Genomic DNA, 26257 nt, shown 5'->3' on the forward strand with positions numbered 1-26257 from the left:
AAACTGTTGTAATACTGTAGCGTGTTATCCATCAGTCCTCCACGTTTGACTCAAGCGTTATCGCTCGTGACGCATGAAGTGCTTTATTGCAATAACCATCCGACAAGGCTGGAAGGACATTATTTCTTTAATCTCTGTGATCAGTAATGTAATCCTCTCTTAAAACGTTCAACTTTTCACACCCGCATCGTTTCCATCTTAGAGATGGGAAACGTCATGTTGGCATTCATTAGAATTGCCGGGTGAGGTATATTTAAAAAATGCATAAAAATGGTGTTCAAACAGCACTCAGTGTGTTTATCTATCAGTTTGAATAGATGGCAGGACTCTATATAATATAACAGCATGGACAGCTGTCATTACACGTATACAAATAAATCAAATATACGTCTTTATATACGTATAAATCAAACTGCACGAGACTACCCCCTTCTGACAATGTCTCCGAGAACGGCCACTATTCAGATGCCGAGGTGTAATATTCCATATTTTTTTGTTGTAGTTACAAGCGTCAATAAGCCAGTGATTACTGCTATCTAAGAAAGTGATCTGTGGACCAGCTGGCACGGTTAATCAGCCAAACCCGGATCGCATCACTCCTCCCCTGCCGTTGAACAGCTTGCCAAGCTACTGTGATTAGACTGCTTATCTGTCGTTGGAGTGTAGATGCCTCGAGGGTCTGGGATCAGTGTATACAACATGTGCGTGGTGCGCGTGTGCGTCGCTATATGTGCTCACATGTGCTGGTGAGCGTTTCACTAGAGCGGTTGGTTTATCTCGAGAAAAACAAACGACGACAATATTGTACTGACAGAGAGGGGACATGGTATATTGTGTGTAACGTGTTGCGTCTAATGTGCAGCATTGAATAACTGATGTTTGTAATTCACTATATGTTTTGCAGAGCAATCTGAGCCAGTTTCCTTTTTTTTAATATTGATTAATATAGGTGTCATGAAGTTGATTCCAACTTCTGAGTAACATCGGTGTACACTTTTGCAACCACAGACTTACTTTTCCGAAGCTTCCTTTTCCTATTGCCCTCAGGATCTGGAAGTGGTCGAAATTCACTGCGAGAGAGAAGAGTAGAAAATCTCTGTTAATTTTTGTTGAATACCAAAAACAATAACTAGATCATTCTATTTCTATAATAAGAACGAGATGAATGTTAAGTGTCAGTAGTTACAGTAGGTTTACTGTGAGGTTGTCAAACTGAAGCCAATGGAGGTATCCAGGGCAACCGCAGGTCACTGACATTATAGCAGAGAATAAAAATAAGCTCCGGCACAAAGAAGTCTTTTATGATCGTTGCATGAACAAAAGAACGATTTTAAGTTCTGTTTTTTTTTTTGCAGTTTCGATATCCTCTCAGTCTTTGTACCATTCTCTCCCCCCGTGCACACTTATTGAACATGCTCACAGACACACACAATCTAAACCAGCGCTTAACTCTCTATCTCACTCCCCTACGTCTATCAGCAACAAGTATCGCCAATTGGAACCGAATGGGGCTGTTTGTTCCTTGCTACCATGACAACCAGGACATAAGGTTTTCCCTCCCTGTTGTTTCCCTGAGGATGGAACAGCTGGCTCCCACTTATCTGACCACACACACACACACACACACACACACACACACACACACAGAGATAAGCACTAATTTTTTCACAATGCATTTACAAAAATATACACACATATTTAACGGACATAAACATTACCTGCTTCACACAGACACACACAAACACACACACACACACACACAGCCTGCAGTCACTAGATCTATTGGGTGTGACAGTTAATGTTATGCTCTGTTAGTCACGTATCACTGGCACTTCCTCCTCTCGCGCTATCTGTGTTGGTGTGTTTGCACAACCAACTCTGAAAATGACCATATGAGGCCCACTGCATAACGCACAATCACACAATCACACACACACACACACACACACACACACACACATAGCTAATCGGAGATTCTCCTCTGATGGGTTTTTCTGAGAGACAGCTGTGGTCGTGGCTGAGAGGGCAGAGCTCTGTGATCCCAGAGAAAGAGAGAGCGAGAGAGAGAGATGGGGAATGTCATATTTTACCAGCAGCACTCTGAATAGTTAAATGTGCTGTAATAAATGATGGACACATGAGTAACTGAGCGTGTAATGATTGAAATCTGAGTGGGATTGACACATTGGCAGCCTTTCCACGGCTTAAACTAATTGGGGAAACGATCTGAGTGAAGAACTAGTCAATTTGAATTTGACTGACACATGCTTATCTTGGTTTGGCTTAGTTTGAAGTAATCACGCTTTGATCCTCGCGTCCAACTGTACTCCAAGGTTATGCCCGCCTCTCTCTGTCCTTCAAAAAGTAGTCTCTGTCTCAGAGTAAGTCCGCGCAACACCAACAAAATTAGAATTGAGGTTTTTGCTCTCGGTCAACATTAAACGCTCTTGTATGCTTTCAAGCGGACTCACAGGGGGGTTTTGGACATCGTGTTCTCTGTGTGAACCTCGGCAGAGACGTCCACACGGGCCCTCGCGAACATTAGTAAATGTCCCGTCTGCTCAGACATGAGACTTTTAATTTGAGCTTGAGTCGGAAACGGTCTGCCGAGTGTATGAACCTCAAAATGCCAGCTGCATGTGGACCAGAAAGGCTTTTTTCTTTTGGAAGATTATAGAAGGAGCCTAGTTGAGGTTACTGTAGCAATAAAGTCAAGGAGACAACTTTCTGCTTCCTCTGACCCTGCTCGCGACCACTTATTTTTAAGTATGAGGCTTGGGTTTTTCTTTATTTTTCTTCCTGACAGTTTCTCAATACTTTCCAACTTTGCTACCCTGCCTGTTGCACTCAGCCCCGAAGCACGATCATTCAAGACATCCATCTTAAAGAAATGCTTTTAAAGTAATAACTCATAACAGCTGGGCACTGAAGTGAGTATTGGGGAATGTGTCATGTGAACTTCCCAATCATAAAAAAAGGGTTGTGATTGACGACCTTCAAGTCACTTCAGAGTCATTTATTTGTACAGAAACTGAAAAATATGTAAATGAGGGGCAAATAAATCCTGAGTTTGGTAAAGTCGTGTCAGCAGTATACAGTAGGTGACTGCAGAAAGCAGATGGGAACTACACAGAGTTTAGTTTTGGCCATTTCCCTGTCGTTTAAGTGTTTCTGTGACGTTTTCACAGTCAGCCCCACCCCCACACACAAAAGCCACTTACGGACCCACCAACGTGGGAACATCAGCGCTCACGCTGTTGCTCTGACAACGGAAACAGAACCCATGGGTCCATGTGCCACTGTGATGTGAATAAAGCATGATCAGCAGTAAATGGGGTCTGTCCATTAACCAGAGTGTCCTGGTTGCACTGGGTGGAAAATGTCTGTCGCCCATTAGGGAGCCAATGTGGTGCACATATCATTCTCAGAGGAGATAAACATGTCTTGACAGAGTTCACCTTCATGCAAGCGCCTTTCTATAAATCATAATAATATGGATTGAAGGACAAAATATGCCTCTGCACTGACTCCAGCAAGGAAAGCAGTCTGTACATTTATTCTGATAAATGTAATAAATAATAATACATTCTGATTATTTTGGGGGAGAAATTTAGTTTTAGTATTGGAAGTTTAGTTACAAGAATATATCGTCTTCTTTGGATTATTTTTTTTTCATACATGCATTTACAATGTAGACAACAAAATAAACACTATTGTATAAGAATGCCACAATTTAAAATGTAGCTATTAATCTACAAAATGAGTTTTTTTTTGCCACAGCAGATGATTGGGTGCATCACAATCTCTCTAAATGTGTTCTTATATTAATATTGTGTGTAAAATATGTGATAGAGACACATTTTGTTTTGCTTACTGAAAATAAGGGTTAAAGTGCTCAACCATTTGTGTCCACTTCACCACCAAGCTATATTCAACGTTTTTCAGCCGCACATAAACTATAGATGAAATTCACAATTAGCTAATCTTGGAGTATTCAGGAATAATACAAATGTATAAATATATATATATCTTTATTTTTTATGTCAACATTCACCATTAAATTAACAAAAACAAACACAAATGCCACCTCTGTAGCCGATATGACCTTGAAGCCACCTTGGACGTTTCTGAAGCGTGAAGTGAAAACTGAATTTGCATCTTTATTGCTTTTGCAGAGGGGTGAGGGGTGCATGCCGTGTGCTCGACAAGCAGCGGCCCGCCGACGCCAAAAGGCGAACGCTGCCTCCGTCTGACGGGAGTTTCACGAGTGAGGGGATTACTTTGTTTCCAGTGAGCCAGCCCTTTTTTTTCTCCTTCTAATTCATAACAATGTGTCTCTGTGTTTATTATTCCCCGGCCCTCGGTGAAATCGCCCACGCTGTTTTGTGAGTGAGGAGTAAGGAGCACGGTGCACTGTTCAGAGTTCAGAGACGCTCCGTTATGAGTGACATTTACAGAACAGCACGCTAGGTGACTAAGCGGCGAGGTTAACCGTGAATAATGATCTCCTCTTCGATGGAGGTTTGCCTCCAGTGTCAAAGAGAAAGCCAAAGATATGGATTTCATCAGTTGGGACGAAAAACTATTTGGGGGGGGGGGTCAGTCCCACAATAATGAAATATGTATTGCAGACAAATTAATAACTGGAAATTCAAATGATAACTTATGGAATTTTAACCCATCGAATGGATCAAACTGATATTTAAATTTAGAAATTAGTAAAAAAGAAACAAATGTATCGGGTCATATGGGAAACACTATACAAAAAAAAACATCTACAGTAAGGGAACACCACCTCACTTCTGAGTAAATCACTGACTCATGTCCGCCAGAGATATTCATGAATTTCAGAGATATGCCTCAGATCGATATATTCACATTGTGTTATCTACTTAAGTCACAAAGGAAAGGGATATACATTCAAACAAAGCTTTGCCATCAAAGTTATAAATCATCTTGATGCTGACCGTGATGGCGAAAAAAATGAGTAAAATAATAACCTGTCAAGATTCGAGCTATTGTCGATAATCATAACTATGAATACTTCACCATCGAAGCCAACATCAGAGAAACATGCCTAGAAGAGTTCCATGGATATCTTTAACACATTGTATTCTATTCAATGCCCTCTACTTCATGTTTATATGTGTAAATATGCAATGCTGTGGCTATCTCAAAGGGTATTCCCTGGTTTCCATTGGCTGAGGACAACTAGTGGCAGCCAGTCAGAACCATTTACTATAAATACACTTCATTTTCTTAGCTTAACATATTGATAAGGCTGCAGATAAGACAGTCAACGGTGGTGAATCCGGCTAATAACTTGCCAACATTCCAGGTCACACAAGTAGAGAAACAAAAAGAGGGAAAAGTCCCACGAGAACGTCGGAAGCTTTAAAACTCACCCTCGTCCGTGTCCTCGGTGACCGGAGCCTTGCTGGACTGTCCGAGCCCCATGGCTGCTCCTCTTACAGATTCTCCTGGTCTGCTCCCTTAGCTCAACTCAGCATCGAACGGCCTCTCCCTCTGAGACGCACTCATAGCCTGGTCAACACTAGCCCCTCACACACACACACACACACTCACGTGCTGGACTGCATAAACCTGACACACACATACGCAGCAGCTGGCTCGGTTTTGCTGACTTGAATGAGTCCGGTCTTCCTCTTAACTCTCCACCTTGACAGACACACACACACACACACACACACACACACACACACACTCACACACACTCACAGGCAGTCCTACGGTGTAAGTTTCCCTGCTGTCTTCATGCCGTTTAGATGCACGCAGGCAGACGTACGACTCTCGCCAGGCAGGAGGTTGGTGGCTTATGGGTTTGTGGCTGGGACCCTCTGTTGACTGAGAGTCCAACCTGTGAGGGGAAAAACATGACACCACCAGCAGGATGAGAGGAGGAGGGACAGGGAGGGTGGGAGGGAGGGTTGAACAAGTAGAAAGGTAGAGCCTCTGAGACATGAATGGCTTGTACACGGCATCTAATGGTGAATGGAAAGACTGAAAAAAACTGAAACACACATGGCTCTGAAACTCATATCCTTAATTTTAGCACTTCAGCAGGAACATGAACATTAAGGTATTGATTAGTCATCAAGTTGATTAACCGACATGAGGGGGGGGGGGGGGGGATTACTTTAATTATTATTTTTACATATGCGGGTCTCCTTCCTCATTCCTTCCTTCATCTGTCATTTATCAATTATTACATTTTAATCAGAAACTCATCCCAGTGGAGCAGCGTCTGCAGTGCATGTGTGATGAATGGTAGGATGGTTTTCCCATTAAGAGCACACAATGGGAGTCTTTTGATTTATAGTTTGCTGGCATTGTGTACAGTAAATAGAATCCCTCAGGCTGCCCTCTTCAGGACGTGATATGTCACGAGTTACGCTTTGTTCCAATAGTAGACACACACAACTAAACTAAACTAAAACAGAAACTACCTGATGAAACCTATAAGCCTAAATATGAACTCACAGAACACATATACATATTAAATAAATAGGGGCTGCTTACAATGTTATTATTCCTGTCGGACTGTCAGAAAGCAAGTCAATTTTACGCTTTTAGTCTGCTACGTTGAAACAATATTCATATCGCAGCTTGACTATTAGGTGTGCTTAATAATGAGTGACATCGCATCCCGTAATATCCCGTAATATCTTACAGGAGAATGAGTGACTCGATGCATTTTAGGGTTCAACATACAAAGTTCAAGTCATCGTGGCAACATTGAATCCGCTAGGGGAACCCCCCCCCCCCCCCCCCCCCCCCCCCCCCCCCCCCTCCTTTCATGAATGTCATTCTCACACTGTATGATGAGGTCACCACAGCATATTTGACTATCCCCTTTTGGGTTAAAGTCAAACATATTTACGAAAAAGCCGCAGTGCTCCCCGCAGAGGACATTGTGCTCGGAGCGCCTTATCTGATCAAACGGGCCAAATATGCGCTTAATAGAAGGTAGGTGCCCACCCCACACCCCACACCCCACACCCCCCACACCCCACACCCGCATCCATGCAGGACAGCTGTGGGCACCTACCTTTGAACGCCTCCGGTAAGTCGGGCATGGGACCATTTCCAGCCCGGTTTGCTGCAGAGACGCGAGGCGACAGGGGAGCAACAGTGCAGCTCACAGCATCACTTGTTCGATGTTCGGACGACGACGCACCGGGACACCTGGCACCCGAGAAACGGAACCACAGAGAGACGTGACTTGCGGGATGCGCCGACGGAGTGCAATGCGAAAGCCCTTGCTTTCGGGAGGACAGAGGACAAAAGCAGCGGAGACGGGGTTGAAACGGGTGGGTGTTGGTTGGGTGGGTGGGTGGGTGCGTGGCGCGTTGCACTGGTGAGAGACTGACCTCCACATCGACGCCGGTGTAATGCGCCGGTCACCGCCGTGCGTCTGGAGAGGCACGTTTCATATCGGCTGCTGCGCTGCAGCTGTGGAGGCTCCCCTGCTGTTAGCATTAACTCATTAAAAAAAAAAAGTTGCATCCCCTCATGAATTTTCAGAAAGATACTAACTAAATCACACCTTGACATTCTGGAATATATATCCAATAAAATACCACGGATAAAATGCCCGTCATAGCCACAAGTTCACTGTAAAGTCACTTAAACACCGCAGAGTCCTCCGGAGTGCTTTTCTTATGGATTATGCGACATTAAGAGACGATTGTGTAAACAGTTATGGTATAAAAACCCAAACAGTATCAGTATGCATCACTCTAAAATTCGCATAGCCTCACAGTACTCTGCTTTATTTACATTCTTCACGTTACCACCATGAGTCAGGGGTCCTGATCAGCTGGAGCACAGCGCCCCCCAGAGCAGACACTGCTTTGCCACTTTGCTTAAAGGCACTTCAGTAGTATCAGTATCCATAGTCCAGCCCACAATGAGTACACATGCCAATCTTCACATACATGAACATCTACATCAACAAATGCCCACACTCACACAACCATCCATATCCACACTCACACAACCATCCATATCCACACTCACACAACCGTCCATATCCACACTCACACAACCGTCCATATCCACACTCACACAACCGTCCATATCCACACTCACACAACCATCCATATCCACACTCACACAACCATCCATATCCACATACATACCCGCATAGCATTCCCAGATGTACTGTATACTTTTACACATACACTCCACAAGGAGGGCTCAATGAGGAGGGAGGAAAGGACTGGATAGTTAAATTGAGTATGTATAATGATATATGCAATAAATATAAAATGAAAATAAATAAATAAAGTAAAATAAAAGCATGCACACAAGCACACAGGCACACAAGCAGTGGTATTCTAGTGGTACAGCTCGGTTTTGTTAACTCAACCCCTCTCAGTTGTAGTATCTAAGTATCAAAGGAAAAAAAAGAGGATCGGTCAAAGACAAATCCTGGTTATATTAGATTAAGATTTATACAACTATTAACATTTGACTGGACTGCTCAGGAGGATGGAAGGAGTACAAATCTGTGAAATTAGCCCCATCTCGTGGATAAAAAAGATGTAACATAATGTGACAGCCTGAAAAAGAGAATGGGCGCTTACCTTGGACACTGTGGGTCGAGGTGTCCGTGAAGGTGTCTTTCAGGCAGCCCATGAAGTGGCCTGAAAGAGAGAGAGAGAGAGTTAGATCCCTTACTTTCTGCATGAATAATATGAATAATATCAACAAAGACATCAAGACAGACATGATGATCAAAGTACACAAAGCCATAAATCAGTGCACTGTTATAATTACACTACCAGAGCTAATCTTATGAAAGGTTGCACAGATTTGAACGTGTAATATACTGCATGTAATAACAGATTAGATTGTGCATTGCAGGAAATTAAAAATAATAAATTAAATAATAATACTGGTAAGTATTGTATTGGCACATGATTCATACAACAAAATTATCCGTGGGTTACCAAGATTCATCGAGATAAATGAAGAAAATAAAAAAAAATCCATTAATGCATACTTTATATTCACGTGCACTATCCACAGAGCCAAATTCTGAGAACCCTGCTGCCCAATTGAAACCGAAAAGGGGAAACAATGTAATTTCCACATTGACGGCTTACAACATTTACATTTTTTTTAATTTACATATTTGTTAGTGATAACAGAATAATGTGATAATCTGTAATTCAATTTTTTAAACCCAGCATTTTTAGATTATGGTATTTGCACTTTTACTGAAGTAAAGTCTCTGTGGACTTCTTCCACCACTCCTCTCACTCCTCTTTTTTTCCACACGCTCAACAGTTCACTGAGCTAAATGCGCCGCTAGAGGGCGCTATGGTACCGCCTGCACAGGTGAAGAAGAGCAAAGGTAATTGAGCCAGCATGAAGTTTGCAACAGTGTAAATACATGACGATTGAAAAACGACTGATAATGGCGTATCACCCAAAGTATGAGCCCCTTATTTGTTTATATATATATATATATATGTGATGCGATATGATGTGAAACATCGTAGCTAATAAGTCAATAGCTGCAAGTGTCGCAGCGGCGTCGTGGGATGGCACACAGCTGTTCCGAGTTGCCAGAGGACACGCGCAGCACCAACCCGGACATGAAGTCCTCTCGCCTCCTCGGCGCGCCGGTGACGACCGCTCGTTCCTTGAAAGAAACTACATTTCCATGACGGCAAGTGGGAGGAGGGTTGTTGAGTGTGACGGCGACGGGGCGTTTTCGCCCGGCGAGAAGCAACAAGTGTCTCCCGTGGGCTGTCAAGGTTGGGCGGTTACTCCATCGTGTTCTCCAGCGGCAGGTGGTCAGCAGCAGCTCTGTGAATGGGATTATGACCGCGGAGCACCTTGGTAGTCAGGGACGGAGCAGAGTCACTTCTCCCATCTTGCTCAGCGCTCTTGTCATTTACTCTTGAACGCGGACACTGAATATTTGTACATTTCTGTTTAATTAGGCGATTTCGTACGGGCACGTGCCCGCTCGCCTTTTTTTAATAATTCTTTTTTTTAAATTTTTTTTAACTTTTAAAACTTTTTTTAATTTTGTTTATGTTGTTGCATTGTACATAATGGCGTTCGCTAGATTCAGCAGGATACTCCGGCTGCCTACTCTTGACCTCAAAAAGAAAGTCAAGCAGTATGAGCACGTTCATCGGGACATCAATCCGAACGATTTATGGGAAATTCTCGGCGAGCTGGGAGACGGCGCGTTTGGAAAAGTCTACAAGGTGAGTGCGACGTCAAAAGACACGAGGCAGTGGAGCCCGATGGAGCCCGTTTGGGGTGCCTCGTCATCTCAAACTCCATCGATACGTCGCTCACCTGGCGTCGCCAAGTCCAGTCTGTTACGACAGAAAACATCTTGAATACTGACGTTTTTTTAAAATATTCTCTTTCCAAAGTCACTCTGGTGTTCTGATTTCTTGTTTGTCCCTGAAATATTGTGAATTATCAAAAGTGATGTGCGTCACAATAGAAACGCCCCCCCCCCGTGTACCCCTCTTTTCTTAGCATCTATATCACATTGTCGAGTCCCCCATCACCTGTGGATGCTTCACCCTTCAAGCGTTGCTGATGAATATGACTAATTATGCCACTTATGTGGTTCCAGAGACCCACTGTGAAACAAACTCAGGGTTTCACAGTCCTGTCGCTTCTTCTGGATTAAATGTTGTTCCTGTTTCCACAACTAATCGTTAATTATTCTCCATGTCAGTCGAGGATGGTTCACATCCTCCTGCTGAGAGCCACTACATCTTCTGTGTGAACCCCTTTTTTTTTTTTGGTAGTTTGTTGAAGTAATTTGTTTTTCTCTCTTCAAAACAATCACAGTTTTTAGTAAAAGAGACTTTTTTTTCCTCGTGAATTCTGGCTAAACATCTGCAGTACAGAAAGTTCAGAAAAACCTCCACCCGACGGCACAGCCCTTGCTGTGAATCCAGCCCGACGCAGCCACACGGACAGTGAAAGCACCCTTCATTAGTTCTGTCCCGTCCTCTCCAGAAGCAGCACTTTTGGCTCTGAGGCATTATTTGATCTGGATGCGTTAGCGTGGTCAGTCCCCTCCGGTGAAGCACAGCACAAGCACTCTGTGTCTGCACTGGCCAAAAGGAGCACAGTGAGCGTCTTTGACGCCGCTGGGGCCTCAGTGGAAGAAGTTATGCCTTACCAGGTCTGCACTGAACAGAGAAGGTCGTAGAGGTCTCCACCTTATTTTGCTTTTACTGGATAAATCATGCAGTGGGTAAATGAAACGGGAGCACATGCATTGGTAGACGAGTCTCAGTGGAACGGTGACTTGTTTGCACTGAATTGAAAATAGAATAGTTACATTTTGCTTATAGCCACAAGTCTGAATATTGTATAAGTTGTCCTGTAATGTATCTTTTTGAGCAGAGCGAGCATGTGAAGAGTTTCCTCTCCTTGAGTGGGTTGGAGAGGAGGCCAGCGCCACACCTGTAGCTGTCAGATGGAGGGGCGGGCTGAGTGGGAGCAGATGATGTCCAACAGAGGAAATCGTGGGACCGCGTCAGGGAAGGGGGGACACACAACTTCCTGTCCCAGCTCAAGAACATCAGACTAATCGGCTCGTCTGTGGGTGGGGAAAACGGTTTCAAGTGGTGAATGGCACATGTTTTCCGTTGTTAAAGTCTGCGACGGAGGAGGCGTGAAGATGGCGGAGGGGGTCGGTATCTCCGTCACAAGTGAACTTGTCTGTTTGTCAGATGGTTAGGGGCATGCGACAAATGCAAAACGGTTGGATCTGCTACAGACAGCAGAAGAGCCACAACCAACCCACGCTCACACGGCCTCTTTATATCAGCCAGACCTCTTTAACTGCACAGCGTTGGTTGAGACGACAGAGTGCTCCTCCTGTGTCACTGACTCTAAAGGTTGATGTCCCTATTGGGAGAATAACAACTCACTTAGTTGAGTATGGTGTGTGTGTGTGTCGCAGGATCTAATGAAACACAATCCATCCCTCGGTTATCAAATGCATTCTGCTTTATTTCCAGAGTCTATCCTGGAGGAGCAACTGTGCTTTCCGACTGTTGACAGTCGACTGCATGTTGGTCGCGACAGGAATTACAATACTTTCTCTACATTTATTGACTTTTCTTTAGTAAAATATTGCTTAGTTTTATCTCTTCTTACATCTGACAATGATTCCCATGAATTTTGAAGTGGCTCTTTGGTTTAACTGCTGGACATTGCGTTTTCTTTAAAGGCTCACATGCCAAAAAAAGCCGTTTAAGAACCACTAGCGTGTTGCACGACGCATCCACATCCTGAAACTCAAAGACATCTAAGAGCATTCGCAGGAAAAATTCTAACAAAATGTAACGTGTATGGAAACAAAAAAACGCATCCTTCGACGCACAAGTTTTTAACGAAGCGTCTTAACACACGTGGCAGAATAAACAAACCAAATGCAGAGCATTCCTTTTTAAATGTGAGGTCGTGGTGTAAGAGCCTCAGAGAAGGAAATGCAAACGAGTTGTTGTTGATACTCGAGTTCTTTGTCACACTGTTTTCAGTATCATTCTTTCCCATCAGTGTGGTGGTGTCCTGCAGCACAAAGACTTGTTTAACGTGTCTTCAAAGTGCACCGTTTGCAGCAGGTACTTTTCTGACTGACTCACTGTGATTGGTTCAGTCCAGTTGGTACATTTCAGAAATGTCGCTTCCCCCTTTGACACCGTTTTAAATGAGAATATTTAGCATTTGTGTCATGAATGCTCTGACATCAGCTTTTTAACCTTGCTCAAGGCAGCTGGAGTTTGGCCTCAAGTCACAAATTGACAGCAACTCATCGTCTTTTTTTTGAAGCCGCAATTGGTGCTACTTTAAGATTTTATAAATTGCATTTTGATTTAATTACATTTCTCATGTTTCATGCCCTTTTTTTTTATTTTTTATTTTTTTATAAATAGTGCCTCGACATCTTGCACAATGTTGTACACCCCAGACTTTTCTTTCCTGTAGATTCTTCATTCTCATCATAACCCCTCATACTTCATGTCATAGCAAGAGAATGTCTCACTTCCTGTCCACCCGGTGTGTCGTAGGATGTTTTCTTTGTTTTTGATGCTGTTATCGGTCTGTGCATGCTCGCCATTGTTGGAAAGAGTGTGCGTGAAGTTGAGTGGCTGCAACTGAAGCATGAAGCGGGAGAGTTGTATGGTTCCCCTCACTAATTAATGGGCCACGTGCCACTGAGCCCATTGCCCTGCTGCCGCTGGTGAGATGTTTCCATAGACACGAGCAGGTTGTAAGGTTACGCTCCATCAAATTTCCTGTGTGTGTGGTAAACTTGCACTGTTGGAGAGGACTTCTTTGTTTACTTAGCCACGTAATGTAGGAGTATTGCATTACTCTTGATTATGATGAACATCAATGTGGCTTATGCGCACAATCACATCATGGGAAAACACTATCTTTTTTTTTTTTTTTTAAGTTATTGGAGTTGAGAGTGGACTGGTATGTTGTTGTGGGGAGGGGAAAAAAAATACCATTTTTGATACAATGTTGGCAAAGGATAAGCCAATAGTTTAGATGGATAAGAAGCCACTGCAACAATAAATCGAGGGCACAGTGTGTTTCTTTTTTTTTTTTATATCATTTTTTTTGCCACTTTTTGTTCAAGACTTTAGGCCGAATCAAAGTACAACCAACAAAGTCTGATTGTACTTCAGCCATGGCCAGAACCGAACTGGCCATGGCCCGGTATTTTGGAACCTGTCAGTTTAAAAAAAAAAAAAAAAAAAAGATATTGAACAACATTCCTACACATACGGTTTGAATAATGGGACTTGTCAGAACAGGTCTTGCATTTGACAGATGGTGGAACGAGTGAAAGACTGTGGAGGAACCACTTTACACATGATTATCCTCCTAGGATAAGTCAAAGAGAAACCCACTGGGTGTCATCACTGAGGGGGAGGGGGCACAGGTTGCAACATCCTCTGTGGCTTTCCTTTTGCAATGTCTTAATTTAGAGCATGGCAGGGCCACGAAGACGTATGTAGGAGTGCCTTGAGTGAGACCATCGTCGGACTCTGTGTCTAATCTCGGGGAGCAGATGGGCCCACAACGACTGAAAGGAACTCTGAGTGGGCGTGGACATGGCAACTTTGTAACTGGCACTTGCAAAAAGCCTCTTCTGTGTTCCTAAGTCCATACAGGCACGTAGGTCTGGCCTTTGACAAGCGGATGAAGCAGAAAAAAGCACTTATTTTTCTTTCTTTTTTTTGTCTTAACATTTTGTTCCACTGTTCCGTTTTAATTTCCTCTGTTTTGAATTTCACATTGAAGCACATTGTCACTGCCATTCACTTGACATTATTTTCAGATCAGTTCGAGATGTATTTGGTACTTACTGTAGTGAGGAAGTGGATCTCCTCTATCATAAGAGTCATGCCTTTTGAAGAGTAAGACTCCTTGAAGAAAGCCGTGTGAGCGTGGGTTGGGCGTGGCATCGTCATGATTTCCTGCCTCACTGGCCTGCTTTGTATCGTCTCTTCGAGCTTTTGAACATGGTACGTTTTGCAATGTTCTAAAACTTTCACATCCTGTCATGACTCAGTGTTGTCTTGGGGTGTCGAGTTTGAACTTTGCTTGGTTATGTGGTCCACGCCCGTGCATAGATGCATGCTCTCTCACCGTCAACAGTTTTGTAGAAGCTGTCAAAACTGAGGGGCAGGTCTTGTCATTGATAGAATTTTTTTTATTTTAACCATAGTTACGACATGAAATCTGCTCCCCATCTTGAATGTCTGGCTCATGATTTCTGGAAAAAGACATTGCTGTCTAAAAAATATATATATATATATATATATATTATATATTCTTTTTGGGTCTTTGAGTGCCAGAAGCAGAGTGCTATATAGTCCCATTATATTCAAGAGAAGGCAGACATCTCTACAGCCAATATCTCCAAAACCAGGCAACTCAAACCAAAAAATAAATGAATTTCAGATTGATAAATAGCGGAAGAGGAAACATAACGGTCCCTTTTTAAACATAACGTCTTTGCTAGAAAGTGCACCGTCTTTTACTGCATTATCTTTGATTGATGATCAGTCTTTTCAGGAGAATGATTATTTTATTTTATTATTTTTTTTCTAAAATGCAGGGGAGGACTTTTTCAGCCTTGAGTACAGTCTGCTGGAGTCCCTCACAAGATGCATACATCCCCAGAAAACTACACAGACAAGTGGTCTTTTAGTGAATTAATCAAACTGAGATTGGACTATTTTTATAACTTTCTATTTTACGTGGACAATGGTTCTCAGTATGCCACTTCTCTGACAGTTGTTGTATAACCTCCCCAAAAAAACACTTTGTAGATCCAACTTTGGTGTGGAACAAATCCGTAGCTGGTCAAACGTGCCTCGTTTGTGCACCTTGTTCATCTAAATAAGAGATCATCACTTCCACAGGCGTCTGTCAGGTGAGGTTTTATAAGCTGCTGTCATTATGTAGGAGCTGATCACCACATTCCTGTTGTGCAGACAGGGGAGAGCCTCCAGAGGAAGGCCGGGTTACAGGTTTATGACGGGGCAAAGGTCTAATATACACACTCCGTGTGTGTTTGTGTCTGTCTGTATAACACTGTATACAAGCTGAAAATGCACTTTGGCATGTGGTATGTTCATTCAACCTGGAGGTGACTGACCCCAGGGAGAGTTACCAGGTCATAAGGTCCATTCCCTCTTAACTTCCTCATTCTTTTCAGCCTACAGTCTAAATGGGCAAAGACTCTTTTTAACATGTGTTTTGTAGAAGAAAAAAAAAGATATAATTGAGGTTATTCTGAGGCTTGAAGTTGTAACTCACTGCAGGCTGTGATTCTGTGCTTTTTTTTAAGCACAGTGATCATTAATGTCTCAGTCAACACATACACAGTATTAAACATTATTATTCCCAGCTTGATTCAAATTGAAAAGGCAGTGTGTGCTGAATGCTAAATGAGCATGTGTGCTTTCAAGCGTTTGTGTTTGCGTAGTCTGCCAGTACATACAGTATGTTTGTATGCTCACACATGGTGTCGTCAACATCTGCTTTTTTCGAAAGCTCTTCCTGAGCAGCAGCCGGTGAGCTCCTCGGTCATGGATTGTGGCCTTCAGACAGACTGTTACTGAAAACAGATGGATAAATACATGTGACAGATGAGGGCTAATATAGAGGCAGGGATGACGGACGTGTGTGGTGGGGGAGACAAAAGGATGTGCAGACGATGAATAGTTAGGTTGGAGAGGTGTGTCGTACATATGCCTCAGTAAGAGGATTAAAAATGGGATTCCAAAAAAAGTTGAATATGGCGAAAAATGCATGCAAATAAATGGCTTATTGTGAGACGAGTGTAATGAAAATAAAAAAAAACGGATGCACGAATTTGCAATTTGTTGAAGGGCTTGAGTCTGTTTTCTGCCAGGTTGGGTCCTTTTTTTTTTTTAAGTAATCATTTTGCACTTCACCTACATGAAAGCCAAGTTGCTAATGAACAGGCGAACATCCGGGCAGCGAGCAAGACGAGCTGCAAGACGAAGCAGAAACGAGCCCCTCTGATGTCCATGGAAACCAGGCCCCAAACAAAGCCAGGGACTGTTGTGCTCTGGAGGAGAGTTGGAGAGAGTGAAGAGTCAGTGGATTAGGAGCAGCGAAGCGTAGTTCCCTCTTGGGATGGATACAGCAGCGAACAGTTTTCCTACTTCAGTGCTGTAGTTGTTATGTAACAGTAATAATCTTGTTGAATCTTATCAATCTGTATAACTCGGTGACATCTGCCATCGCTCGGGGCGAGCTTAAGTTCTTTTTCAATTCATTTTGTATTGCCCAATGTTACAATTATGCCTCAGAGGGCCGACTGCAGATGGAATTGTGCTGCACGTTTGCAAACAAGACCTTTTTGTTATACTTTTATGAACTTTTATGACGTTGACCGTCCTGTTTTACTTTCCAAATCCTGTGTGTGTGAGAGAATAATTCCAGTTTTATTCAGAGTTGTGTAGCAATAACAGTCAAAGTGTGAACATTTTGCTTCTGCATCCTAGTATGGGGGGGAAGAAAAAGCTAAATATGACTAAGCACCACAATAGCAGAAAGTTTGGAGAAATTAACCTTTTTAGTTTCACTGATAGAACTGTGCTGAGATCTGCTGCTGGTCTTTCAAGGTTGTTTAGATGCCTTTCCTGCAATTATTTCTTTTGAGTGCACATACCAAAGCACGCACATGCGTGTATACACACCCTTGTGCATTGATGTCACGCTTGCTTTTAGGAAGTCTTGAGGTCCCATGTGAGGCTCAGTGAGGCGTTTCAGTGTAATTTCCTCTCTGTGCAGTGTGTACACTTGGTAAGATGCACACATAAACAAACATGCATGTTTGCATACAGTACTACACTTGAGGACTCATGACGTAATGCATTCCCCGTGCCACGCAAAAAAGGCACCACAGAAAATGCACCAGGCTCAGTGTTCTCAGTGTACCCTCTTTGACACTCCCCCAACCATCTGAAGGCCAGAGGCACATTCCTCAGCTGTGTTCCCACTGAGATGTAAAGGTGTGTGTGTGTGTGTGTGTGTGTGTGTCTGAGAGAATGCCCTTGTGGAGCCTGGTCAGGAGGTTGGCTGTTAAAAACAAAAAAGAAAAGAATTCCAGAATACGTGCACTAATGCTGAGCATGACGACAAGTTGATCATATCTGTACTAACACACGCAGACCTCCTTTTGATGTCTTGATTCATGTGTTTTCTGTGAGACCAGTGTTTCACTGGAAAACGCCCCCAGATACAACATCACAATACTCCTACTTGTTCAATCATATAGTAAGTCAGCCGTCATCCCATTGGTCGGTAAATCTGAGGAGAGTCGAGAGGAGGAAATCATGAGGATGGAGAGACAGTAGAGCGTGTCCTGGGTCAGATAACATGGCAGCTTTTTAATATAGCTATTCTTGTTACAATAAACTCCAGCAAACATACAGTTGGTGCATACGCGGTACCAGTGGGTGTGTAGCAACTCCAGCTGGAAGTCAGACCCCCAGGCGGTGAGGTAGTCGAGGCTGACGGTGCAGGAGCGAATAGCAGCGAGCTGAGACGTTGGCAGAGGAGTGAAAGTGTCCGGTGGTTACTGTCGAGGCTTGTTAACTGTATGACTGATGATTCGATGGCAGGAGGAGACGTCGTGTTGACTCACACTGTGTGGGGGAAGTTCGGATTCTCTGGAGCTCTGTTTGACAAACGCACATAGTCACGGCAAACTGGAATGAGAGAGGGAGGGAGAGTGTGTGTGTGTGTGTGTGTGTGTGTGTGTATTGTGAGCTTGTTCTGTTTATTCAGATGTTTTTTCCCACAGCTCCTGTAAAAGCGTGGAGGCATTGCCTTCTTTCTCTCACGCGGTAATTTACACCTAATCGCTTACAACCTGTTGCCTTTAACCTTTTTCCTGAGTCACTTCATATGATCTGACAATGTTGGAGGCTCCTGACAAACAATGGGCGCAGCACGGATCGCTGCCTGCGCCTTTTCAACTTGATTCTCTCTTTTTGCTCGTCCCCCGGTGGTTACGTCTGCAGGCGCACATCAATGTCTCTTTTACCCACACAACCCCATCGGTATACTTTCACAACGTTCTCTCTCTTACAAGGATGGACGTCGTGTGTTTGGAGCCTTTATGGGTTTCATGTTTTGATGTGGCACTGAACAATCTACCCATGTTTACGTTCGCTTCCCTTTTTATTACCGAGAATGATATAGAAGTGTGTGTGTGTCTTAATTTAGCCACACTGACACTTGACGGCCTTCCTCTTTTTACCCCAGTTGCTCAGGGAGGGTGTGGAGTTTCCTTTCCTGTTTTGACTCTAAATGTTAGCAAGTCAACATCTTAATTGCTGTCCTGCATTTCTTGATGTTTTGGATTCCCTTTGGCTTCAATTGGGCCAGAAGAGTCTGGAGTGATGGATGTGTGCAATAAACTGGATGTCTTTTAGCTCTTTGGTGGTTTAAATAACTCCTTTTTAGAATTATATTTTCAGTTTGATTTAGATATTTTCCATTTTTTTTTTTTTTTTTTCAGACAATGCCAAGACAATGCACGCAGAAATAAGTCGGATGTAGAATTGACTGTCGTTCCGTTTCTCCGTCTCTTCAGGCCAGGAACAAGGAGACGGGGGCTCTGGCTGCAGCCAAAGTGATCGACACAAAATGTGAGGAGGAGCTGGAGGACTACATCGTCGAGATTGACATCCTGGCTAAATGTGACCACCGCTACATTGTCAAGCTGCTCGACGCGTTTTACCACGACAACAAACTGTGGGTAAGTGTCACAGGAATCTGGTCAAGACCACCAGCTTCAAGTGTAAAACGGAGACGTCTACACCAGTCAGTCTTTCTCAACTGGACACTATCCACTATCCTGACGTAAAAATAGAACATGCCCACATCACCGTTTTCACATTTTAGCCCTTAAATTCAAACGAAGAAGTAAAGACCAAAGTGACGGACTGAGTTCAGAAGAAATAGTACTTTAACAGACAGTTTGCTCTATGTGGGAGCACTGTGTTATATTAGACGTGTGCATCATGTACCAGAGGAGCCTTATCTGCTGTCCACGCTGTTACCCTCCTCACAAGATGTATCCTTGTCACGGTGTTGAGTTTCTGTGTCCGACCACCAAGCTTTCTTTGCAGTCTTTCCACGCAGAGCCACAACACGCAGACTTTTATTGCAACGGAATCTCATCCAGAGTATGTTTATCCTACATATGAAAGCTCTGGTGAATAGTTAAGATAATAACAGAGGATTGCTCAAATGGAGTTTGTCATCCCCCCCACACCTGCCCCCACCAGGGTGACATAATGCATCAGAAATGAGCCGTATCTCAGCAAGAATGAAGATCAATTTCTCGAGTTATTTTCCCCCTCCACGCTCACTTGGGTCAACTCCCTCTGTAATCTCCCAGTCTATCTGGCCAAGAAAAATAATGGTGACCTCATGCTGGGGCACGACCTTTAATATCTGAGGAATTACAAGGCAGCGTTAAGACTAAATATAGTTGTGTTGTGTTTCCCCCCCCCCTTTACATATATCACACGCATACATACATACATACACACAGTTTAGATGTAACAATTTTTTTGTTTTCTAGTAGTCTCTCTTATTTAATTATTAAGTAAAAGCACATTGTTAAAGTTGAAATATGTACGAGTTCACCACTACAGCGAACATTCTTTGAGCACCTACTTTGTCCGAAATAAAACAGAAGAGCCACTTGTGTTTCTGTTTACAGCTCAGCCAAACACACTCCCATTGTTCTGATGGAGTCAATAATAATTGCAACCATTGATCTGATTTCATGGCATGCACATAGAATAACAAACCATGAATAGTTTCCTGTGACAGCTTTACAATAAAAGTAGTAGGGCGATTCTGTTTGATCACACTGCAACTAGAAGATTTGCAGAAGATTGCTACTAATGTATAGAGATAATTACTAGAAGTAAATATATTGAATTGCTATTGTAAAGATAAATGCTGAAAATAAATCTTATCAAAAACAGGCTTCGATTTTGATTACCAGCCAAACATCACTAACATGGCAAACTCCAGGAATGCTTAAAATTACAACACAAATGTCACATTCCCGAAACCTGACAAACCATCTAGATATGACCTGTCTCTGACGCCACACACACCACTATGCCACGCCACCAGAGCAGAAGTGGTTGTGTTGGCCACAGCTGGCATTCCTGAGTTGGAAGGTGAATGTCCTCCATCAGTCAAAGTTGGCCTGTGAGACTTTGTTTGTGCTGATAAGTCAAAAGTACAAACATCCCTTCCTGCAGCATTTAAAACTGTGTGTGTGGTGTGTGTGTGTGTGTGTGTGTGTGTGTGTGTGTGTGTGTGTGTGTGTGTGTGTGTGTGTGTGTGTGTGTGTGTGTGTGTGTGTGTGTGTGTGTGTGTGTGTGTGTGTGTGTGTGTGTGTGTGTGTGTGTGTGTGTGTGTGTGTGTGTGTGTGTGTGTGTGTGTGTGTGTGTGTGTGTGTGTGTGTGTGTGTGTGTGTGTGTGTGTGTGTGTGTGTGTGTGTGTGTGTGTGTGTGTGTGTGTGTGTGTGTGTGTGTGTGTGTGTGTGTGTGTGTGTGTGTGTGTGTGTGTGTGTGTGTGTGTGTGTGTGTGTGTGTGTGTGTGTGTGTGTGTGTGTGTGAGCTTTTACTTTACTATCTCCCTTCCAAGCTGTGCTCAGACACTGTCTCCTTTTTTCTTTTAGCTCTTAGACGTACACTCTCAATCTCTGTATAATCTGTTATTCGGCCTGTATTTCAAGAGCGACCAACTTTTCTGGGTTAGTATAGAAACTCAAAGCCAAAATGGACATATGAACATCTGCCGGCAGAAGAATAATTATGTAAAACATGACAACGTGAACAAGCTCTGCACTGCATTGCCATGAGTTTGTGTGCTGGCTTCAGGATCTCAACAATTAGCCTCGGTAACCTTCGGCAGGGGTGAGATGATGCATTCCAGTACTGACCCACCCGTTCTGCTTTGTACTGAGAAAGAGAGGGATAGAGGAGGAAAGAAAGAGACAGTGAGGAACAATCCTGGTCTCGAGGCTGGAGGGGCAGCCCGGCCCACAGCGTGAGAAAAAGAGGGCCTTTAACATGGATGGGGGGGGGGGGGGGGGGGGGGGCAGGACTGCTGACTGCTGACATCAGCACACCCAGCAGAACGAACGGAGAAAAGGAGGAGAGCTGTTAAACGGATGAAAGAAGAGACGATAAACACAGACGAGAACTTGCACTCATCCTTTAAAAACATAGTTACGCCTGCCTGATTTTAAGGGTCTGTTTATCCAAGTGACAAAACAACACATTGTCTCAATGGTGTCTGTTTTCTTTTGCGATATTCCTCCTTGTGATTTCTGCTGCCACCCAAATACCAATGGAATTAACGGGGACTTTCTCTGGTGGAAAGTGTCTGAAATAGAAACTCTGCATTGTCAAGAGTAATGGTAGTATGGATTTAAAATGTATATTTTCCACGCACCATAATCTAAATTTCATCTGCCTCTATTGAATTGAGGTGAAATCTGAAAGACGTATAGCTATAGTCTAAACCTGCACAGCTGTCTGCAGGTCTACATTTGAGTTTGTCATTTTGGGCAATCAGAGTAGCAATACAAACATATATATATATATATATATATATATATATATATATATATATATATATATATATATATTTTTTTTTTTTTAAAGTTACAAAAGTTGTACCACTAAGTGTGTGTGCTAAATCAGGGATGTTTTCGACTGAAGATGGATTATTGTGGTTTAACACATTAAATGCACTGTGAACGTAAAGTTGAAATTATTTTCAGTAGTAATGTTGCGTGGTGTTTTTAGATGCAATATATATATATTTTTCTTTTTCATAACTTTGTCAATATTTGCATACAGTGAGGTCTACGTGATGTCACTGGCTGTGGTTGCTAGGAGATCTTTTGATGACACCGCCTCAATTACACAGATCGCTGAAGCATTCATCATGTTCATGAGTGACAACGTTTAACTCTGATTTCCTTCTTTATGCGATACTGGGTCTGTGGGTGTGTATGACAGGCAAAGCTTGTGTGTGTGTTCAGCCCATAGTTGGTATGTTTTGCATGTCGCTTGACCAGTCGGGGCACATTCTTCCCTGCAGCACAACACGTCATCCAGAATAGTTTCAGGCAGAGCGAGAATCTGGCTGACGGAAACACAAACCAGTTGCTTCTGACACAGCAGTGTAATATACAGCTGTTTAGGTTGGCTAGTACAGTGTGTTACTACTCAAGGGCAGCTCATCTAATTCAGTGGGTTGCTTTTAAATGTGTGAGATCTGTACCTTTTTTGTACTTAATAATTCTTTGTCTGGAATGAAACTCCACGCCCTGTGCAGTACCAGTACCGGTTGACACTTTGACAGTGTCATAGCAAGCAGGACTCCGATGATTCAATAAAAAAGGACATCACGCAGCAGGTTTGCTGTGAACACCACCGAGGGTTATTTTTTTTATAATTTAGAATCTAAAGATCAAATGCTCTGCACAGGGTTGTTATGAAACCCTGTGGTGGCTTTATTTTCTTTGGTCCCACTTTTCTAGAATGAAACGTTTCGAGGTTTTTCTAACAGGAGTGTGTGCGTGTCAGAGAGAGGCTGACTATGTAAGGAGAGGAAATGAAATTGTTGGAAGTTGCTGTTTGCCAACAAGACACCATTTAGGGAGTGTGTTCTCCGAATATTTTCTTTCTTTCTGTGTGTGTGTGTTTTACTTCAATGCAGAACTGGTATTTAAGTGTGTGCCAGACGGTTCATTAAACACTTAAGTCTCAATCCATCTATACCCTTTGTAAAGTGTTTGTATTGTAGTACTTTCACCACAGATGTCAAAGAGTGTTTGACTGATGTAGGGCAACACAAAACAATAGTGGGGACTATTAGTCATAGACTGGGGAAGTTGCTCTATCGATTTATGTTTAACTTTTGCACTCAGTGGCAAAGTGTTATGCTTTTACGGTATGAATGAACTTGAGCTCCTTAACTGCCACACTTCATTTATGGTTTTCCATAATTACTCAAGTTAAGTGCCACATTTGTATGGTCCATCAGTGCTGAATGTCTTACAGCACGGGATCTTTAAAAAACTCATTATTTAAAAACATTTTTGGATTTGCACAATAGTGAAAGTGATGACTTAAGATATATTAAAAGATGCTTGTGGGATAATTGCGCTGCTGATGTCAAATGATCTATTCTGCCTGTTGCTACATACATCCCCCGAAAAAACAAACAAGTTAACAGCTCTCAATGTTATGTTTGTACTGTATATTCATAAAGCCGGGTCAAGTTTCATCTCTCCCCTCCCGCTCCTCTTCATTCCACAGATCATGATCGAGTTCTGCCCCGGAGGCGCTGTGGATGCCATAATGCTCGGTAGGCCGCTCTCATTTTGCTCTCTCTATATGTTTTTCATAAGCACTCCATCTTCCTCCCTGTCACGAGAGTCGAGTTCCACACCTGCGGCGCGGGGACTACTGCCTGTCTCTTTAAGGGAGTGGAAAGACATTATAAAAGGTCAAAGATGTGCTGCAAAGCCACGCTGTTGTTTTAAGGCTCCAGTCCGTGCATGGAAATCAACATTTTTCAAAAGGCCAGTTCCAAACATGATGATGTACATTCTTCCCCAGTCTGCTCAGGCGGCGATCTAAAAAGCAGTCGGGACACATTGAAGTCCTCCCCTGTGGGAAAACCCCCCTGGTCTGTTTTTACTGCGTGATCCACATCCTCATAACCGTCTGTACCCCCGCTGCAGCTAACCAAACACAGACACGGTAGAATAAAGTCTGCAGGGCAGGACTACGGCTTGGATGTATGAAAGCTTCTCTGATCTGGGATTACCCCTCCTGCAACCCTATCTGAGAGACTTCAGTGATATCGGCCCAGATTGACCTTTTTCTGTTTACTCTTGACGGAGTTCACACACTACATCAGCCCTCAAGACGTAATGAATGAATGTGGAATCTGCGATGGGGGTTTGAACCCCCTCAGCAAGTTTTCTCAACTCTCCCTAGCATTATGCTCTATCTCTCTTTCTCCTGCTAACATATTTAACCCCTCCATCTCCTGCCTCCGCCTCTCCTGCCCTTATCAGAGTTGGATCGTGGGCTGACGGAGCCACAGATTAAGGTGGTGTGTCGCGAGATGCTGGAAGCTCTGGATTACCTCCACAGAATGAAGATCATCCACAGAGACCTGAAGGCTGGTAACATCCTGCTCATGCTGGATGGGGACATCAAACTGGGTGAGGGTCTAGATATTTATACTTCAGAATAATGCTAGTTGACATTTAACTTCAGAATTCCTAGAAAGCACGATTGATTGACCTTTGGCCGTTATTCATTCAAGTGTTTGAACATATATGACATTCGTGGGTTGGATTTGGATCAAACTTGTGAGGCCCGGAGTAATCCGTCTCTACCATCCCATCATATACCAAGAAGCCATTTCACTGTCAAAATGGTGGCAGTGGAACTAATTCTCAGATAAACCTCTAAGTTTTCTCTGGAATTTCTCAGTTGTTTCTTTGGCTTACATGCATGTGGCTGAGGTATATGGGCTGAACACACAAGTACAGCCACATGTATGCACACACACACACACACACACACACACACACACACACACACACACACACACAGCTAGAGGCCCTGTACCCCTCCTGTGCAGCTGTAGGAGGATCTCAAGTGTGCATTTAGAGGGAAAACTGCATTCTCAGAAGCTTATTTTCATTTATTGGCTTTTTTGAAGAGTTCTCCACATTCTTCGCATTGCACAGCTGAAGTTGTGGATCCAACCCATTGGCCATCATATTTGGGTCTCTTTTGACTGCATGATGCTTTACTCTTTGATAAACACTAAACTGCATAGAGCATCATATGCTAGTGCTGATTTCTTTGCGAAACTGGCAGATTTTTTGGGGGGGTTCATTTGATAAATGATGTATTGATCCATGGTCTACATGTAGTTTCTCTTCAATTTCAAATGACACATTTTGTCAACCACTGCCCGACATTCCTCCCTAAGACATCAATATAATCACTAGGAGTTGCCTCTTTAAACTCATTAAGTCATGTCAGCGACTCATTTACAGTCTCCAAATTGATCTAACTCCATGCTAATTCAAACAAGTTCACAATACTCATTCCCTGAGGCCAGCATTTCATCCACCTATGATACGAGGCATTTATTCCATGCAGAAAAGCTTGTTGTAAACCTTTTCGGCTTATGATTAGAAAAATCACTAGCAACTGTGCATGCTGCTTTATCAATGCAATGATCAATAACAACGGCAAATCTGTATGAAACAGACCATTTTTAAATAATGTACTGAAATATGATCTATATTTTTCCATTTTAAATTGAGATCAAATCACTGACATGTTGATGGGTTTTCCATTGAAACACCTGTCACTGTGCACTCATTTATTCCCTGACTGAGTGGTGCATTATGGGAGCCTTTAGGAGTGTATGGTAAAAATATGTGTGTGTATAATCACAATGATGCACCTAGAGTGACACACGCCCTTCGTTATTTTCTCAAGGGAACATGGTGCATGTCAAACCCAGTGATACAGCAGGTTTTTCAGCAGCTTTGCTAGAATGCACTGAAGTGTATTTGACTTCCGGGTTTATA

General features: G+C 43.0%; 2 protein-coding genes across 5 annotated transcripts in view; one reads left to right on the forward strand and one right to left on the reverse strand.

Moving 5' to 3' along the window:
• stk32a (serine/threonine kinase 32A) overlaps positions 1-14681 on the reverse strand; it is a 65063-nt gene extending 50382 nt beyond the window's left edge. The window contains exons 1-6 of the mRNA XM_034551008.1: positions 14403-14681; positions 8610-8669; positions 7392-7503; positions 7070-7206; positions 5406-5878; positions 1015-1070 (exon numbers count right to left, since the gene is read on the reverse strand). Coding sequence (XP_034406899.1) covers positions 1015-1070; positions 5406-5457 — 108 coding nt within the window. The 5' untranslated portion in view covers positions 5458-5878; positions 7070-7206; positions 7392-7503; positions 8610-8669; positions 14403-14681. The remainder of the gene's footprint in view (positions 1-1014; positions 1071-5405; positions 5879-7069; positions 7207-7391; positions 7504-8609; positions 8670-14402) is intronic.
• Positions 9591-26257, forward strand: part of stk10 (serine/threonine kinase 10) — a 35032-nt gene continuing 18365 nt past the window's right edge. The window contains exons 1-4 of one of the 4 annotated variants that reach the window (XM_034551003.1): positions 9591-10250; positions 19178-19342; positions 23949-23997; positions 24716-24865. In XM_034551003.1, the coding sequence (XP_034406894.1) occupies positions 10092-10250; positions 19178-19342; positions 23949-23997; positions 24716-24865 (523 nt within the window). In that variant the 5' untranslated portion in view covers positions 9591-10091. Of the gene's footprint in view, positions 10251-18302; positions 18426-18897; positions 19024-19177; positions 19343-23948; positions 23998-24715; positions 24866-26257 lie in introns of those variants that run through there. The other 3 variants (XM_034551006.1, XM_034551004.1, XM_034551005.1) reach the window with 3 other exon arrangements.

The sequence above is a fragment of the Cyclopterus lumpus genome, chromosome 14 (genome assembly GCF_009769545.1).
Source record: "Cyclopterus lumpus isolate fCycLum1 chromosome 14, fCycLum1.pri, whole genome shotgun sequence".
Classification (NCBI taxonomy): domain Eukaryota; kingdom Metazoa; phylum Chordata; class Actinopteri; order Perciformes; family Cyclopteridae; genus Cyclopterus; species Cyclopterus lumpus.